Genomic DNA, 13,209 nt, shown 5'->3' with positions numbered 1-13,209 from the left:
CTGCCACACCCCACCATCCTGGACGCGGTGCAAACTCTCGGAGTGAGTGGTCTCCTCCTCGCGTACATCGCCTCCTTCCTAAGTGGCAGAACTTCGCGTGTGCGAGTGGGGGGGGGGGGGGGCCCTCAGCGAGCCGCGCCCGATGTGTGTGGGTGTTCCGCAGGGCAGTGTCCTGAGCCCCTTTCTATTCAACCTTGCCCTGGCTGACATCGGTGACCAAATCCCCCATGGCCTGCCGTATGATGTGCTCGTGGCCGTGTACGCGGACGACATCGCTGTGTTCACGTCAGGACCAAATAGATGCGGCGCGAGTGTTCGCTCGTCCGTGCAGCGGGTTCTCAACGCCATCGACGCGCTCATCAGCGGCAAGGGGATGCGGCTGACGCCGGAAAAGACGGAGGCGATGTTGGTGCACCGCAGCTCGGTCGCGAGGTATCACATCAAGCCATTCACCATTCAGGGAATTCCCATCACATGGGCGAGAAGGGTGAGGTACCTGGGAGTGCTGCTGGATCATCGCCTCAGCTGGAGCCCCTATGTTGATGCGCTCAGGAAAAGCGCGAGAAGAGCGGTACCTGCCGCCCGTGCGCTGCTTGCGCGCGGCAGGGGATGCTCGCCAGCCCTTGCTCTCCGCCTCTTCAACGGCCTGGCCACTGCCCGCATTCTTTACGGCCTCCCGCTCGCCAACATCTCGAAGACCGGCTGGGAGAAGCTGGCCGTGGTCCATCGGACGGCGATCCGGCAATTCTTCAGCCTGCCCTACTCCTCACCGGAGGGGCCAACGCTGGCGGAGGCGGGAGACATGCCGCTACCGCTGAGCGCCGACATTCGTGCGCTCAATCACATCGGGCGCATGAAGCGCACGCACCACGGCCAGCAGCTGATTTTCCGCCTGGACTTCCTGCCGCACTCGAGAATGGGGCAGTGCGTCGCGGCATACAGAGCTCTAGTGTCACACTCGCCGGACGTGAATGACCTCGGCGTCCCTCCCTACCGGCACCGTCCATTGACCATCCGGAGAAACATACCGGGAGTGAGGAGCAAGCGGACGACGCCGGCGTGCGCGCTTCGGCAGGAAACTGCTGCCACGCTGGACGACCGTCTCGCCGGGCGACTGCAGCTCTTCACGGACGGCTCTGTGCTCAAAGACGGCTCTGCGACGGCGGCGTGTGTGGTGCCCTCATTGGAGTTACACAGCCAATGCCGTGTGATGTGCGAGGCATCGTCGACGATTGCCGAGCTCGCCGCACTCGACCTCGCGGCCGATGCCCTCATCCAGCTGAGAGTTCCGTCGGCTGCCGTGCTTTCCGACTGTCGTGCCGCTCTCCAGCTGCTCGCAAGGAACTTCCGAGGACCACCGATCGCCACCCGCATCGTCCGCAAGCTGGAGGCGGTCCAGGACCTCGGTTGTGATCTCGTGCTGCAGTGGATTCCGGCGCAGATCGGAATTGCGGGCAATGAGGCAGCTGACGAGCTCGCGAAAGCAGCGCACAGCGCGGACGCGCCCCTCACGCACGCGGTAAACACGTACGATGTCGGGCGCGCACGCATCCGCCGCTCGGTAGCTGCACGCCACCCGGACGCCCGTGTCGCCGCCGGCAAACCGCCACGCCCACTCCCGAGGACCGGTTTGGCGCGGAGAGAGAGAGCCTTCCTCCTCCGCCTGCGCGTCGACCGAGCACGGACCGCCGAGCGGCTTCGCCGGCTGTCGGGTGGCGGTAACCCCAAATGCGCCCACTGCTCGCAAGTTGAGACGCTCGATCACATTCTACTGCAGTGCGTGCATTACTCCGAGGAACGCCGCGCCCTCATCAGGAGCTACCGTGAACAGGGACTTGCCACCAACAGCGTCGACGAGTTCCTGTTCCCCAGTGTGCAAGTGGACACCGTAAAACGTGCCTTCAACGCGCTGCTGAACTTCTTCCAGTCAAGCGCGCTCTTTGAGCGCCTCTGACGTGTTCGAACTCTACGAAGCGGCTTCACACGAGGTTCATCGGACAACAGTTCGACGGACCTCGATTTCTACAGTGCTGGGGCTACGTGCTCCGGCGAGCGCCTCGCGCTCGTGTTGGTGTGTGTGTGTGTGTTTTTTTTTTTTTTTTTGGCCCGAATATGGCTCCCTTTCGTGCGGCGCTCCCGCTTCTGCTCGCCTTCTTAGCGGCCTTGCTGGGTGCTGCGGGCCTCGCACGATGTCCGCTCTCACGGGGGCACAATTACTACTTACTCCTTTCATCCTCTCGCTATCTTTCATTCCCATTCCCCATCCCCGCACCGACCTGTTGAGGTGTCGTCCATAGGACGGACAGTTACGGGTCGGCGCTTTTATCTTCATTTCCCCTTACATAACCACTCGTGTGGAAACGGCGACACACGTGTTTCTGCGCCGCTACGCAGTCCGAAAGCCTTTGCAGCGCCCTTACGATGGACCTTACCGCGTCATCAAGCGCCATGAGAAGCTCTACACGCTTCGATTTGAACGGTCGTCATGATACTGTGTCTATCGACCGCCTTAAAGCAGCCATCGTCGAGGACCCACTGCCCCGTGGTATTCCAGATTGCGCCCCACCTTCCGCCTCCGTTTCCACCACCTCACCGCACTCTTCACCCCTTCCCACCGCTGCAACCAGGGAGCGTCGCTCTGTATCGTTCAGGCTCCCTCCTTTCAGCGGGCTCCTTCCCTGGCGGGGGTGCCTTTTTCCTTTCCTGAATAACCACAGAAGCCCATATAGCAACAGCGCCGAGCGAGCGTGCGGGGCTGGGAGTCCACTTTCGCTTCGTGTTGTGTTTACTGTGCGGGCGCCGAGTGCGGCCTGGGAACTCGCGTTACAGCGGCCGGGTGTTGTAAACACAGCGGCCCGGCCGAAGCTACGTTAGTCGCCCCGTCGCTGCTGCCTCGTTCGCCTCGCAGCGCTTTTGCTTAAATATACGAGTTCCTATTGTAGACGTGCCTTTGTTTCTCTTTACTTGTGAATACGCAATATCATCACGCAGCCAACGCCCGGGCGTCTACAAATCTATGTTACTGCATCTGTAATGAGGTTACCTTGTTCGGCAGCATGCATGAATCAGCGTGGTTTATGGTAATGAACAGTTGGAAGTTGGCACCCGAGTTTGTCAGCGCGTGTCTTCAGCTCGTCCCCGTCCTTTTTGTGCCATACCTATTTTCCTCAAGTAATGAACCAACTAGCTCAGCGACATCTCCTGTTGTACCATATTAAATTGTGCTATACCTTATGCTACGACACAACTTCGAACTGCTTGTGCAGTGCTTTGTCAACAAGCTTCCATTTTCATTTGTTTGTTTTAGCAATTAGCATCTGACCTTACTGCGCACCACGACCTCTGAGTTCAATTAGTGTCTACAGTCAGTAATGAACCAATCTTAAATATTCTTTCAGTAAAATGGTAACTTCTGATGCCTGTGTTTCTTTTTTTAATTCTGCTGTTCCCCATGCTGCGTGATTCTGGCTCACCGAGCACTTTTATATTTAACGCGTTTTTCTTGCAAAACAGATTTAGTAGTCCCCGGCACTTCTTGGATAAAATAGAATGTTCTGATTAAAATAAGACGTGGTTACAAGACATGCCCAGCCAATCTTATCTGAACAGACTGTTCTTTTGACAGGGTTCGTACATGTCCTTGAAAACCTTTGAATTTGAAAAGTAGATTTTCAAGGCTCTTGAAGGACCTGGAGTTGTATTATGTCCTCGAAAACCCCTGAATTTCGGGACTAGTGCTGTGTACAGTCCACAGTGCGACCTGCTTTCTGCTGCAGATTAGCACTGATGCGGCGAACTTTCCATTTCATCAACAATTCACCGTGCGAGTTTGTATGTATTCTGTTTGTTCATGCCTTGTCCTATTTTTCATTTCACTCCTCATCCGTCAGTGCATCTTGTCTCTCTTTCTGTCACTCTCTCTCTTTCTCTACTGATCTCTTTACGACTTCACTCTTGTTTCCTTTGTTTATGCTGCTTTTTTCCCGGTGAGGCGAGCGGTGCATGTGGTTAGCACACCGTTATCTCAAGCCTTGCTAATACTAGAGAAGCCTCTGCACTCATCCTGAACATTTGCTGTGTGTTGGAAACTACTTTAGATGGCATCAAGGATTGACTTTCCTGCAGTACAATTAAAGCTCTCTCTAACAAAACCTTATTTTACGTAGTTCCAACTTCCAAATCTAAGGAAAAATTTGCATTCCCCAGCAGGTACGCGTAAGGTTCAACGTTGTTGTCAACCCAGATACCGAAACGAATTTGGAACTAAAACCGATTTAACAGTTTTTCGGAAATAAGTTAGTCGAAAAAAGTGCTAATTTCTTTGTATTTTTTACACATATGGCTTTGTTTCTGGAAGTGGAGGAACTGATGTTGTTGCCTTAAAACGTGTCACTCATAGTCACGAGCCTGGCTTTATTTTGACAGGGTTACATGCCAGCCACTTGCACGGAACGGTGGCCTCAACAGTTGTGCTGTTATGTACCAGATGGTGCAGTGGGTGGCGGTGGTTTATTGTTCCTGACAGTGCTCTCACAGGAACCCTACTGTGTGCTTTCGTTATTTCATGATTGATGCGATAGACGACACTCATCGTCTCATCGCAGCTTTTATTGCGGTAGTAATTATATGGACTCTCTCAGCTGGTTTTCGCCGTCGCCGTCTGTCGACTCCGTCATGTCCCGGATATATATATATATGTATGTATATATAAATAAAAGCCACAACGAAAAATAAATCAGGAAGAAAAAAATTTCGAAGCGCACCACCGCGATTCGAACCTTCGACCCCTCGCTCCGCAGCTCGCTACCTTAAAGGGGCCCTGCAACACTTTTCGAGCATGCTCAAAAAGCGCTGCCGATCGGTAGTCGAGGCTCCCGAGAACACGCGAGCCAAATATTATAGCGATGCGCACGGCCTGGAATTTACAATAAATTCTCAAAGTCAGCTGAAAATCGCTCCCTCTTCTCTCGACAAATGATGTATTAGTCCGCAAAATATGACGCGATTGTCGGCAGTTCCACCATTGGCTGATGTTATAATCACGATAACACCCTTATTATTACTTTCGTTGTTAATTTTGAGTTCAATAAGTAGATAATACGTATGTTTATATTATGTTATCGCGTTAAAAACACCGAACAAACATTAATATTAGCACTTCCGGTCTCACCGACAGCTCGTCTGCTCGTAGTTGCGTGGTTCCGTTTTCTTCGCCATGCGCAGTGCCGAAAACGTGAATATTTCTGTGCTTTTGACCATCGCCGGTTGCCGTTGAGAGTGGCAGCCATTCGAGTGTTGCCTCGTCAGCTGGGAACTGCATCGTCGGCACGTTCTCACGACCGACCGAGGCAGCCGTGCAGCATGTCTCCGATAACAGTGCTGGCGTCCGGTAATGGCGGCGCTTCGGGGTCGTCTGGCAGTGCCGTCTTACGAGGCGGTGTATCGGAGTATGGGCCGAAACCGATCTCAGCTGTCATTCGTTCCAAACGAGCGCGCAGGTTTGCTTCCATGGTTGGCAGAGCGATGAAAACACTACGGCGTTCGAGGTGCACACCCAACATTACCAAACCGACGCGCAGTTTTCAAGCACGCGCGATACACATCGGCTCCGCAGCCTCCGCTCGACGAGAACGACGCAAGCCGACCGGAAGTGGCGGCACAGACCACGTGGTTGCGCCCAGACGTCAGAGAGAAAAAAATGAAGAAAAAATTTCCGCCGGCGCTCTTGGGCGGAGCCTCGCTCGTCTGCGCTCCCTCCCTCGAGTCGCTGCCTGTCGCTGCTTCGCTCTCCGCGCGCTCGCGGCGTTGAGTTGAGGGAGAAAGCTGCGGAACGTGATCTCTATATTTTGGTAACACCACTTAGACTTGACGGATTCGAAAAATTTTTGCGGCATATGACTCGTGAAGAATCATACGTCAATAATGAGACTATTCCAATATAACTAAGAAAGGTGTTGCAGGGCCCCTTTAAACAACTCGGCCACGCGCCTCCGGCTGTTTAGCATAACAACGGCGAGCTATTTATATGCACCATTTAACGCTAACGGCACGCAGAGCACGGAGGTGCTTCAGTATGTGTAGTATAACCCGCGAGATTGCCCGAAGGGCGCACTTAACGCAACGCACCTACATTTTTCTTCAGACGCGCACTAAAAGGTGGCCCCTTTCTGTAGCCACTAATATGGAACGTCCGTGTGGAACGCCGAGTAGACGTAAAGCCCCTTTAAGTAGACGATGCGTCTAACGCCACCGCGCGGCAGGAGACACGGAGGGGTCACTCAGCGCGCTGCAGTTTTAAAGAAAAAGAAGTCTAAGAGCGTTGGGGTGTAGCGCGCTGCTCAAACACGAAGAAGTAACAACTGCAACAGTTAGTTCGCGCTCGTCCTGTGTGTACCTGTGCGTTCTTTTCGAGTGTCCTTCCTTGTGTTTGAGCATCGTGCTGCAATTGTCGAGCTGTGACCGTTGTTAATTTGCGGTCGTCCTGTGTGTGCTCTCTTCGCCACTCCTTTGCACTCGAGCGGCGCGTTGCAAGTACTGAGCTGCTTGCCGTTCTTCGTGTGACATTCTAATTTGTTGCTATGGCATTTATTGCTTCGCCGTTGCGGCGAAACTGTGACTTTTCTTGCTCGTCCTGCTTACATAATCACTGCATTCGTTCTCCGCGGCTGCATGTCATATTTCATCTGCCTGTCTGCCTGGCGGGCTTAACCTGGACCCAGTGTTGGCGGTAACGCGTTACAAGTAACGGCGTTACCGGTAACGCGTTACTTTTGTCAGTAAATTAGTACCGTACTCGTTATTATTTCGGAACTGTAACGGGTAACCTACTTTCGTTACCATTTTTCGGTAACATGAGGTGTCACATTACTCGTTACTCTTCATTCCATTTATACTCGCAGTCTTACACAAAATTCGTTCGTCTTCTAGCAGCGCCTTTCTCAGAGCTCGCCTCAAGGATATTTTGTAGCTGCGGCAAACTGCTGACGACAAAGCGGCCCCGCATTGGGTCCTTTTTTGCGCGGGGGAAATTGCAATGGGGAGCAAGTTGCAGAAATTTATTTATTTTATTTTGTTTATTTATTTTTATTTTCAGATACTGCAATCCCCATAGGGGATTTTAGCAGGGTGGAAATACAACATATTATGGAACAATGTAGGCAGCAAAACAAAACAGGGTATAATACATTGCTTCAAAAATACAAATACAACAAATACATCATATGCGAACGAATACATTGTTTTAGGCTATTGCGCATACAAATACAGGCCTTATACAAAACAACAACTAAATAAACAAAACTCGGCAAAAACAAATACATATTATGAAGGACGTCATATTGGAAGGTAATTAACAGATGTTTGCAGCAAATAAAGACAGTGAAGGTTGAGTAACTTGGGTATTAGTCTGGTTATTCCATTCAGTCACAGTCCTTGGAAAAAAAGAGGCCCGTGATGGACGCGCTGCGACTACCGTGCGTCCATCACTACCCGGCAGCTACTAGACAGTTTTAATTTCACGTACGTAAGGACTTCTCATACGCAAACGTGAAAAGTACACGTACGTCACGTGCACGACATCTGAAACGCTTCTGCTACACGTACGCGGAGCGCGGTGAGAGCTACCACGTAGCTCGATCTGCTGAGAATCATGAACACTGCGGTAGTTTGTTCGAGCGCCCGCGCGAGCAGACAGCGGAAGGGCAAGGTTCTCGCTGCGCAAATATAAGAAGAAGCGAGAGAGCTGGCCGACGCTTTTAAGTGCGCCCGCGGCTCCTAGCGCCATCTCGCTGGTAATGAAGAAACGCTTATAAGCGCCTGCGTCTCGGAGGACTGCAAACGGTAAAGGGTGTGTATATAACGCTCGCCGTTAGCTGCCAGAGGGATGTACGCTTTGTGGAGTAGTGCTTAGCGCACCGCGCTGCGAATTCTCAGAGGTCGCTGGTTCGATTCCGCGCTTCGCAAGCATTTTTCTGATTTATTTTTCTTTGGGATATTGATGTATATATACATACTTATACATATACGCAGCATGACGGCGGCGACGGCGACGGCAAAAATCAGGCGAGACGGTCCATATAATTGCTATCGCAATAAAAACGAATATTTGAAACAATTGTTTTTTACGCCGAATGGGGTAATTGTTAAGTGATGCCTCTGTCTTGTGGCATACCCAGAAGAAAAAGTAATTATATCAGATATGTTAATATTGTAATGTTTATTGATAGGTTGAAATAAGAATTTCAGTCGTGAAACACGATTTCGTTCCGTAAGTGCACGCAAGTTGGCTTGTTTTAGGAGTTCAGTTGCAGAGGTACGGGTGTAGTTATTATAAATGAAGCGAACTGCCTTCCGCTGCACCGGCTCGAGTTTTTTATGTTAGTTTGCGTATAGGGTGTATCCGGCAAGGCTACTGCATCACGACTGCGCATCGGACATGCGCAGATATTCTCGACGCGCTATCGTGCGCCTATATAATCAGTGACTGAATAAACCGATCGTTCTTCTTGTTCTGGCCATCATGCTGTATCGTCGTCCTTGCTAGTTACATGGTGTCAGAAGTGGCCGCCGCGGACCGAAGCACGGCAGCAACGGCGCGGAATCGCCATGGACCTACTGAAGCCGCCGGAGCCATTGCGCCTATCGGGCAACGTGTCTGAAAATTGGAAGCGCTTCAAGCAAAGGTTCGAGCTTTTTCTGCAAGCAACGGCAGTCGAGAAGGCCCCGAGAAGTGACTCCTCGAAAGTGGCACTCTTGCTGAGCTTCGCGGGAGACGAAGTGCTCGACATCTTCAACAACTTTCAGTACGGCCCCGAAGAAAGCAAGGAATGTTACGACACGGTCGTGCAGAAGTTCGACGCCTACTTCTCCGAGGTGAGCAATGAAATTCACGAAAGATATGTTTTTCGTACACGAAGCCAGGCGGAGAAAGAACCTTTTGAGAAGTTTGTGCGGTACTTAAAGAAGCAGGCGACACAGTGCAACTTTGGGGATCAGCACGATTCACTGATTAGAGACCAAATTGTGTTTGGTACGAACAACCCAAAGCTGCGTGAAAGAATGCTTGCCGAGAGAGGCCTGACGCTACTAAAAGCCGAGGAAATGTGTAAAGCGGCAGAAGCAGCGGCACTAAGGAGCCTAGTTTGGAATAGGACGGAAGACAGCATTGACGCGGTTTCAAGGGGCGAAACGGTGACGAAAAAACGGCAGCAGCGGAAAAAAAAGCAGAGTCGCGATAATCAAGATATTTGCTGCAGGAAGTGCAACCGCAAACATAAACCTAAGCAATGCCCCGCGTATGGTAAATTATGTCATTCTTGCCGCAAATACAACCACTTTGCAAGTTGTTGCCAGAAGTCTACCGCTGTTAGCGAAGTAGCTAATCTCGATGAGAATGACTTTGAGACTCTCGAAATCGGCGCCGAAAATTGTCGCAAGAAAGACTGGACAATCAAGGCTCGAGTAAATGGCAGAGAAGTGACGTTCAAAGTGGACACCGGTTCGCAGGCAAGCTTACTTCCATTTACAACGTACCGTAAGCTTGGATCCAAAGAAGCGTTGCAACCAACCGGGTCAGTGTTGCGCGCCTACAACGGGGGCGTTATTTCAAGTTATGGAACAACGTCACAGAAAGTGTCTGTCGGAGCCACCGAGATAAGCGTGAAATTCTTTGTCGTAAAGAATGGGCGCCAAGCCATCCTTGGGCTCGATGCCAGTGAAGCGCTTGGGTTGGTTCGACGTACGGTGGACGCTGTCAATGCCTCGTCTGAGTATGAACTTTTGAAAGATTTCAGGCACCTGTTCCAAGGGCTCGGCTGCTTGAAAACTCGGTACAGAATGGTCCTGGATCCAGACGCGGTTCCGGTCATTCAGCCTGCTCGCCGGGTTCCACTTGCACTTCAGGAACCTCTGAAGAAGGAACTACAGCGAATGACCCGGGAGGGCATCATCGTCAAAGAAAATGAGCCAACCGACTGGGTAAGCCCTCTGGTACTGGTGAAAAAAAAAAGACGGTGCTCTAAGGGTTTGCATGGACCCCAGAAGAGTGAACAAGTATATCAAGAGGCAGCATTTCCCTTTACCCAGACGCGAGGACTTGGAAGCACGGCTAACCGGAGCTACTTATTTTAGCTGTTTGGATGCAAACGCCGGCTTTCATCAGGTGCCTTTGGACGAGAAAACATCAAAGATCTGTACGTTCTCGTCGCCTTTCGGCAGATACCGTTTTCTGAGGCTACCTTTTGGCATCTCATCTGCACCTGAGGTGTTTCAGCAGGCACTTTGCCAGATATTTGACGGTCTGCCAGGCGTGCTCATATATATAGATGACATCCTGGTCTGGGGCTCAACGAAGGAAGAGCATGATGAGCGCCTGGTAGCAGTCCTGAAAACTGCTGAAACAGCTGGGTTAACGTTTAATCCGCACAAGTGCAAGTTTGGCGTAAAAGAGCTACGGTTTCTGGGTGATATCATAAGTGCGAACGGCATATCCCTAAATCCAGGGCTCGTAAAAAGTTTGGTTCAAATGCCAGTGCCAACATGCAAGGCCGATGTTCAACGTATGCTTGGTGTGTTTAACTACTTTGGGAAGTTCGTGCCGCAGCTATCTGAAAGAACGGCCCTGTTAAGAACTCGTATCAAGGCCAGCTCTGAGTTTGAGTGGACAGAAAACCACGCCAAAGAGTGGAAAAGCGTCACGCAAATTCTGACCACTGCTCCCGTGCTCGCAATATTTGACCCACGACGGGAAACAAAGTTGTCTTGCGATGCATCGAAGGACGGCGTCGGCGCCGCTCTTCTGCAACGTCACAATAACGAGTGGCGGCCCGTAGCTTACGCATCTCGGGTACTGGCTAAGGCAGAAAAACTGTACGCACAGATAGAAAAGGAGGCCCTAGGAATTTGCTTTGGATGCGAAAAATTTCACCAGTTCGTCTACGGCCAGAAAGTCACAATTGAAACGGACCACAAGCCACTTTTGTCAATTGCTCAAAAGGAAATTAGTGACATGCCACCTCGCCTTCAACGGTTCTTTTTGAGGTTGTTCAAGTATGATTTTGCTTTGCAGTATATTCCTGGAAAGCACCTTGTTCTTGCTGACATGTTGTCCCGGTCAACTGCTGACAACCAAGACGAGGCTGGTGCTACTACCGACGTGGAAGTTCACGCAATCCAGCTTCTAGGTTACCGTGTCACAGAAGCAACGCAGAAAGAACTGCAAGCGGCAACGGCTCGTGACCGCTACCTACAGTCGGTGATCGCAAGTTTGTCGGTGGGGCTTCCAGTACAAGGTGAACTAAAGCCTTTTGAGCAAGAACTCTCATTTGTCAACGGAATACTTCTAAAGGCGTCGAAGGTTGTTATTCCGAAAAGCATGCGACAAACTATGCTTGAAAAAATCCATGCAGGTCACCTCGGCATGCAAAAATGCAAAGAAAGGGCCAGACGCCTCGTGTTTTGGCCGGGGCTTAACGCTGAGATTGCTTCCATGGTGCAACTTTGTCCTACATGCCGCAAGTACGCTTACAAACAGCCCAAGGAACCGCTTCAAATGCGGCCCGTGCCAGGTTGTGCATGGCATAGAGTTGGAGCGGACATTTTTTCGTTTGCGGGGGACTCGTACATCGTTGTCGTTGACGCCTTATCAAACTTTCCGGAAGTTCAGAAACTACCTGACATGTCGGCGCAATCAACCATCGCAGCACTGAGCGCTATTTTTGCCAGATTTGGTGTGCCCGTCGAAGTATGTACTGATAACGGCCCACAATTTTCCAGCCATGAATTTCTTTTGTTTTCAAGGAAGTACGACTTCACGCACGTCACTTCAAGCCCTCATTATCCGCAGTCAAACGGGCTTGCGGAAAAAGGTGTGCAGGTTGTGAAGCGCATCTTGAAAAAAACTGCAGATTCGGGCGACGACTTCTGGCTGGGCCTGCTGGCCTACCGCTCTACCCCACTGGAGGACGGGCGATCCCCTGGTGAACTACTGCAAGGAAGGCGCCTTCGCGCCAACCTCCCGGACTTCAGTGCGGTGACCGCAACCGACGTCAAGAAGCACAGCCAGGCCCAAGGGGGAAGACCTTTGCCTCCTCTGCAGAAGGGTGTCGTCGTGAGGCTCAGAGACGCTGCATGGTCCCGAAAAGCTCAAGTGGTGGGTTCGCCATATCCGAGGTCCTACCTTGTCAAAACGGAGGACCAGAAGCTGTTAAGGCGCAACCGTCGTCACCTACTTCAAACTGGCGAACGGTTCATCGAGGAAAGCGACGACGACATTGATACCAGCCCAGCGGACAACGTTGGTGGCCATCCGACAGTGGCAACTTCAACCTCGCCAGCCAACGGCCGACGTCGCGAAGTTCCGACGTCAGGCGACCCTTCGCCACCTGTGGTGCGTCAGTCAACTCCACCACCGACGCCAGCTTTGAGAAGGTCGACTCGAACCGTGAAGCCACCACAGCGTCTTCATTATGACAAGGACTTTAACCAAGTGTCTGATATCATTTTTTGAAGTGCCATGTACTTACCACTGTTTCGGTGGGTATGTAATTTCTTTGTTAACGGAAAGGATGTATCCGGCAAGGCTACTGCATCACGACTGCGCATCGGACATGCGCAGATATTCTCGACGCGCTATGGTGCGCCTATATAATCAGTGACTGAATAAACCGATCGTTCTTCTTGTTCTGGCCATCATGCTGTATCGTCGTCCTTGCTAGTTACATAGGGGTCACAAATGACGGTGGCATAGTCAAGGACTGGAAGTATAATTGTTTTATATGCTAATGAGCGTACAGAAAATGTAGACTGTTTTAATGCCCTCCTAAGAAAAACAATTTGCGGCAGGCGTACTTTATCGATGTGTAGGTTCCATTTTAGGTTGTTAGCAATCCACAGGCCCAGGTACTTATATTCTGTTACCTCAGATAGAAAAACATTGTTAGCCGAGTAAGTAAAACTCTGCTTATTCTTTTTGTGAGTAATGCACATGAAAACAGTTTTCTCGAAATTCACCGACATCTGCCAATCTTCGCAACAGGCAACAACCTTCTGAAATGCGTCATTTAGTAATATTTGATCGCAAGAACTATCTATTTCGGAGTATAAAACACAGTCGTCGGCATAAAATTTAATCTTAACAGGTAGATCTTTTGCAAGATCATTTATATACAGCAAAAAGAAGAGAGGCCCAAGAACCGAACCTTGGGGAACGCC

General features: G+C 51.0%; 1 protein-coding gene across 2 annotated transcripts; it reads left to right on the top strand.

Moving 5' to 3' along the window:
- The first annotated feature begins 8,456 nt into the window (after nucleotides 1–8,456).
- LOC119399280 (uncharacterized) lies at nucleotides 8,457–12,685 on the top strand. 2 transcript variants are annotated; one of them, XM_037666096.2, is made up of 2 exons: nucleotides 8,457–8,871; nucleotides 11,904–12,685. In XM_037666096.2, the coding sequence occupies exons 1-2, from the start codon at nucleotides 8,605–8,607 to the stop codon at nucleotides 12,030–12,032; spliced, it is 396 nt and encodes a 131-aa protein (XP_037522024.2). In that variant the 5' UTR covers nucleotides 8,457–8,604; the 3' UTR covers nucleotides 12,033–12,685. The 2 variants fall into 2 exon arrangements, with proteins under 2 accessions (XP_037522024.2, XP_037522023.2); XM_037666095.2 differs by lacking the exon at nucleotides 8,457–8,871 and adding an exon at nucleotides 10,639–11,288.
- The last annotated feature ends 524 nt before the right edge of the window (nucleotides 12,686–13,209 follow it).

This window comes from Rhipicephalus sanguineus, chromosome 7 (genome assembly GCF_013339695.2).
Source record: "Rhipicephalus sanguineus isolate Rsan-2018 chromosome 7, BIME_Rsan_1.4, whole genome shotgun sequence".
Classification (NCBI taxonomy): domain Eukaryota; kingdom Metazoa; phylum Arthropoda; class Arachnida; order Ixodida; family Ixodidae; genus Rhipicephalus; species Rhipicephalus sanguineus.
Note: the sequence above shows the minus strand (reverse complement) of the source record. Positions and strands in the feature narration are given on the sequence as shown.

Bases quoted from the DNA above. Each gene is read 5' to 3' on its own strand.
- LOC119399280 (XM_037666095.2), top strand. From the start codon at position 11,006: ATGCCACCTCGCCTTCAACGGTTCTTTTTGAGGTTGTTCAAGTATGAT. The intron at 11,289-11,903 runs GTGAACTAAAGC...AAAAAACTGCAG, and splicing joins GGTGGGGCTTCCAGTACAAG to ATTCGGGCGACGACTTCTGG.